Source organism: Borostomias antarcticus, assembly GCF_949987555.1.
Source record: "Borostomias antarcticus genome assembly, chromosome: 10".
Classification (NCBI taxonomy): domain Eukaryota; kingdom Metazoa; phylum Chordata; class Actinopteri; order Stomiiformes; family Stomiidae; genus Borostomias; species Borostomias antarcticus.
The window spans coordinates 2171535-2176534 of record NC_140243.1 but is presented as its reverse complement, the minus strand read 5'-3'; the positions used below and the strand labels follow the sequence as shown (position 1 = coordinate 2176534).

General features: G+C 47.4%; 1 protein-coding gene across 1 annotated transcript in view; it reads right to left on the bottom strand.

Moving 5' to 3' along the window:
• Nucleotides 1-5000, bottom strand: part of exoc2 (exocyst complex component 2) — a 42742-nt gene that overhangs the window by 15331 nt on the left and 22411 nt on the right. The window contains 7 exon segments of the mRNA XM_084443854.1: nucleotides 745-811; nucleotides 1436-1497; nucleotides 1651-1710; nucleotides 1919-1999; nucleotides 2210-2271; nucleotides 3834-3955; nucleotides 4753-4910. Of these exon segments, the coding sequence (XP_084299980.1) occupies nucleotides 745-811; nucleotides 1436-1497; nucleotides 1651-1710; nucleotides 1919-1999; nucleotides 2210-2271; nucleotides 3834-3955; nucleotides 4753-4910 (612 nt within the window).

Below are 5000 nucleotides of genomic sequence, written 5' to 3'. Positions count from 1 at the left end.
CACGCTCTCCTCCTCCTCCACGACCGTCTGCCCCGTTCACTCACAGCACCTCATCTCTGAGAGTTTACAGGAAACAGGGATGTATCTGCTTCCTGTCCACGACCAAGAAACCAGCCAGATGATAGATCGTGGTCTGTCAGTCAATGACAAATGCGCGCTGTTGTTTGTGTGGGCTGTGAGAATGGAAGAGGGAGAACCCGCACGCTCCAGAGCATTGTGGGTCTGGCGAGGTGGGTGACGGATTTTTGAGGTTTAGGGTGAGAGAGTGAGAGGGTGAGCGAGTGAGAGGGTGAGAGAGTGAGAGGGTGAGAGAGTGAGAGTGAGAGAGAGAGTGTGAGTGATAGAGTGAGAGGGTGAGAGAGTGAGAGAGAGAGAGAGAGGGTGAGAGGCTGAGAGGCTGAGAGAGTGAGAGGGTGAGAGAGTGAGAGGGTGAGAGAGAGAGAGAGAGAGAGAGAGAAAGTGAGAGAGTGAGAGGGTGAGAGAGTGAGAGCGTGAGAGAGTGAGAGTGAGAGTGAGAGTGAGAGTGAGAGTGAGAGTGAGAGAGTGGGAGTGAGAGAGTGAGAGTGAGAGAGAGAGAGAGAGAGAGAGAGAGTGAGAGGGTGAGAGAGTGAGAGCGTGAGAGCGTGAGAGAGAGTGAGGGTGAGAGTGAGAGTAAGAGTAAGAGTGAGAGTGGGAGAGTGAGAGAGAGAGAGTGAGAGTGCGAGTGAGAGAGTGAGAGAGAGAGAGAGAGAGAGATCATCTCACCGGCGAGGGTCTGAAGTCCTCCTGAACGACGGTGAACAGGTCGGGAGAGGCCAGGTCCGCCGACGTACTGACAACACACACACACACACACACACACACACACACACACACACACACACACACACACACACACACACACACACACACACACACACAGCGTTGTGTCAAACACGTCATTACATACTTATCACACACACACACACACACCTACCTGTACACACACATACATAGATATAGCATTGTTTCAAACACACACCTACTTATCGCACACATGCATACACAAACAGACACAGAGCTGTGTGCACTGACTGCAATTTGGAGACCGATCAAATACAGACCAATAATAATAATAATAATAATAATAATAATATATTATATGTAATAGAATTATAATTATAATTATAATTATAATTATATATATATATATAATATAATAATACAAGATTTGTCATTTTGCTTTCTATACCCAATATACATAGATATTTATATTCAATACAGGTACAGTACTAAGAGATAAGATTGTTAACATCTGGTTTGCTTCGCCAGTGATCTAGACTTCTGAAGATTCATCCTGTGAATGCTACCTTTCTGTTCCTGGGATCTTCAAACAAACAGTTACATACTTAGCGCACACATGCAGACACACACACACACACACACACACACACACACACAGAGCTGGTGCACTCACTGCGCCGTGTCGATGTCGGCGTCCGTCTTGGTGCTCAGCTGTTCCAGGCAGCTGATGAACACCTGGGAAGAGCACAGCGGCAGGTCAGTCTGACGGAGCCTAAAATGGCCTCCGACAAGCCACGGCAACTCTCTGGGCTCCTGCAGTGCTCTGCGTGTGTGTGTGTGTGTGTGTGTGTGTGTGTGTGTGTGTGTGTGTGTGTGTGTGGTGTTTACCTTCATGATGGCCACACACAGCTCTGAGGCCTTGTCCTGAGCCTGCTCCAGCTGTAGCACCTGGGGTCATCACACACACACACACACACACACACACACACACACACACACCCGCACACGCACCCGCACACGCACACGCACACGCACACACACCCCCACACACACACACAAACTTAGATCTGGCTGATAGACAGTAAATGGATCAAATAAGCAGAGCTAGTGATAGTGAATGTGTCATCATGTCCATAACTGCGTGTGTGTTCCTCACATTGACCTCCCCTGGTTTGGTGTCCATGGGCTCTTTGAGAGACTGCAGCATCTGGACCATGACCTGTTCAAACTGGGCCGGCTGGATAGACACAGGAGCCGTTACACACACACTACTAAACACACATCACCTGCACTATATCACATCAGGCCAGGAAGGATCATGCTATACTCTGAGAATCAGATCACTTTATTGCCATGGTAAACATACCAATTCACTGGTATTGTACGTCAGTGTGGGTTTGTGGGTAATTTGAGTAGTATTAGTATTATATTAGTATTATATTCCTACCAGGCTGGTGATTCCTTCGTTGTCAACGACCCAGTCCTCTTTCTCAGAAAGCCTTCTGACATCTGAAGAAACAAGCCGGAAAAATGTAAAGAACGATTGTTTAGAACTCATTTGAGCGAAGGGTACATGTTGGAGACTTTCTGTTCAAACACAAAGCAATAATGCTAAATGTTTCTGCTGATTTTACAACAGAGATTTGACATTTTGCCGTCTATACCCAACCGATACAAGATAAGTCTAAACAATACAGGTACTAAGAGATGAGACGGTCACTCCAGATTAACATCTAGCTTGCTTTGCCAAGTGATCTAGACTTCTGATGATTCATCCTGCGAATGCTACCTTTCTGTTCCTGAGATGTCGTTTGTTGACGTCTGTAAGCATCGTCAGCAATGATAGTAGGTGATAGGGAATAAAATCATGTTCTCAGAATATTCTCAGTGTGTTGGTACGTAGTGCAATTTCAGAAAAGACAGGGACATTAATATGTACATAACACAAAATACTAAGTACATAGATTTGGACTGTTTTGATAGACATTCTGTCATTTTCAGAGAAAGATTTCTCATTCTGGTATCTCAAGAGATGTACTGTAGGGTGGATCTTAGTCACTTGTTTTAGAGAGAAGATGCACTTGTGAGTTCTGGCCAGTAGTAGTACATTGGCTCTTCCTACGTTAAATGCAATTATTGTTAGTCGCTTTGGATAAAAGCGTCTGCTAAATGACTGTAATGTAAATGTAATGTTTTAAAATGGTTTGAATGAATAAAACAGGGTCTAGATGATGGTGAAACGGTCTTGGAGTGCCCCTATACGGGATGTGATACGAGATGAGGGAACAGTTCAAATGATAGTCACTTTATAAATAGGATGGAGAGTTGGATAAAGAGACACCACAGTTCCACAAATGAACCCGTTACTTGTGAGAGTTGCAATACTGAAACCACACATACCTGTAATGTGAATTACTATGAAAAAGGACCATTGTCAGAATGACCCACAGGACCAAACCACAAACCCCAGTTTCACTCAGACCAAGGTGTGTCTCTTTCTCTTTCACTATCCTGGCCATGGGATCAGTGGCTTTTCAATGTTTCTGTTTTTTGGAAACCAATGCACATACAGTACATTCCAGACAGGAGCAACTGGAGAAATAAAATGTGACTCCCAAACTTCCAACCACCAGATTTCTCCTTCCCTTGCCTTCTTCCTTCCCTCCCTCCCCCCTCCCTATCTCCCTCCCTCCTCCCTATCTCCCTCCCTCCCTCCTCCCTATCTCCCTCCCTCCCTCCCCCCTATCTCCCCCCCTATCTCCCTCCCTATCTCCCTCCCGCCCCCCTCCCTTCTTCCCTCCCTCCCCCCTCCCTATCTCCCTCCCTCCCTCCTCCCTATCTACCTCTCTATCTCCCTCCCTATCTCCCTCCCTCCCCCCTCCCTATCTCCCTCCCTCCCTCCTCCCTATCTCCCTCCCTATCTCCCTCCTCCCTGTCTCCCTCCCTATCTCCCTCCCTCCCTCCTCCCTATCTCCCTCCCTTCCTCCTCCCTATCTCCATCCCTCCCTCCTCCCTCCCTCCTCCCTATCTCCCTCTCTATCTCCCTACCTCCCTCCCTCTCTCTCGCTCACCCTCTTCAGTGTGTTGCAGGGTCACCAGCAGGCAGTGAACTCTCAAGTCCAGCAGAAGATCCTGGATCACCTGCAGCAGGTCATTAGGGATCTCCAGGCATGCCAGAGCCTCGTGACTCACCCTGAGAGAGAGAGATAGAGAGACAGAGAGAGAGAGAGATAGAGAAAGAGAGAGACAGAGAGAGAGAGATAGAGAGAGAGAGAGAGACAGAGAGAGAGATAGAGAGAGAGAGAGAGAGAGAGAGAGAGAGATAGAGATAGAGAGAGACAGAGAGAGACAGAGAGAGAGAGAGAGAGAGAGACAGAGAGAGAGAGAAAGAGAGAGACAGAGAGAGAGATAGAGAAAGAGAGAGACAGAGAGAGAGAGAGAGAGAGAGACAGAGAGAGAGAAGAGAGAGAGAAAGAGAGAGACAGAGAGAGAGAGAGAGAGAGAGAAAGAGAGACAGAGAGAGAGAGAGAGAAAGAGAGAGAGAGAGAGAGAGAAAGAGAGAGAGAGAGAGAGAGAGACAGAGAGAGAGAGGGCAACAAATGATGACAAATTAATAACAATGAATGTTGAGATGATTTCTCAGATTTATAATAATAGCCTACTCTCCTCTTCAGACCATAAAAGTGACGTCAGGTTTGTTTTGGGAGAGTGCCTCAAAATGGAATTCAAAAAAACGATCCAAATAGCAAATGAACCAGGAGCGCCTGGTGTTCACACTGCACAGGTTAAGCTAACTGTGAAAACAAAACAGCAAAACTGCAAAAGCAAACTGCAAAAGCGAGGTGTTTTGAATTTGGTTCGATTCAGAGCGGTCTGAGTTTCTTTGGATCACATACTCGCCAAAATCCTAGTGAACCGCTCTGGGTTCACTCAAACAAGCTGAAGCTGAGCAACCTCACACACACACACACGTCTGTGTCGGCGCCGTACCTGACGGTGTGTATGACCTGCGTGAGCCAGGGCCCGCTGAGCTCCGTCTTGCTCCCCCAGCCCCCGTACAACCTGAGGTCCAGCTCTGAGAGGGTGGAGGGCAGCAAGGCCCCCCTGACCAGCTTCACCAGCCGGTGGGTCACCTCCTCAATCATTTTCTACACACACACACACACACACACACACACACACACACACACAAGCACACACACAGGCGTTAGATAGTACACAAACTACACAAAATGTCA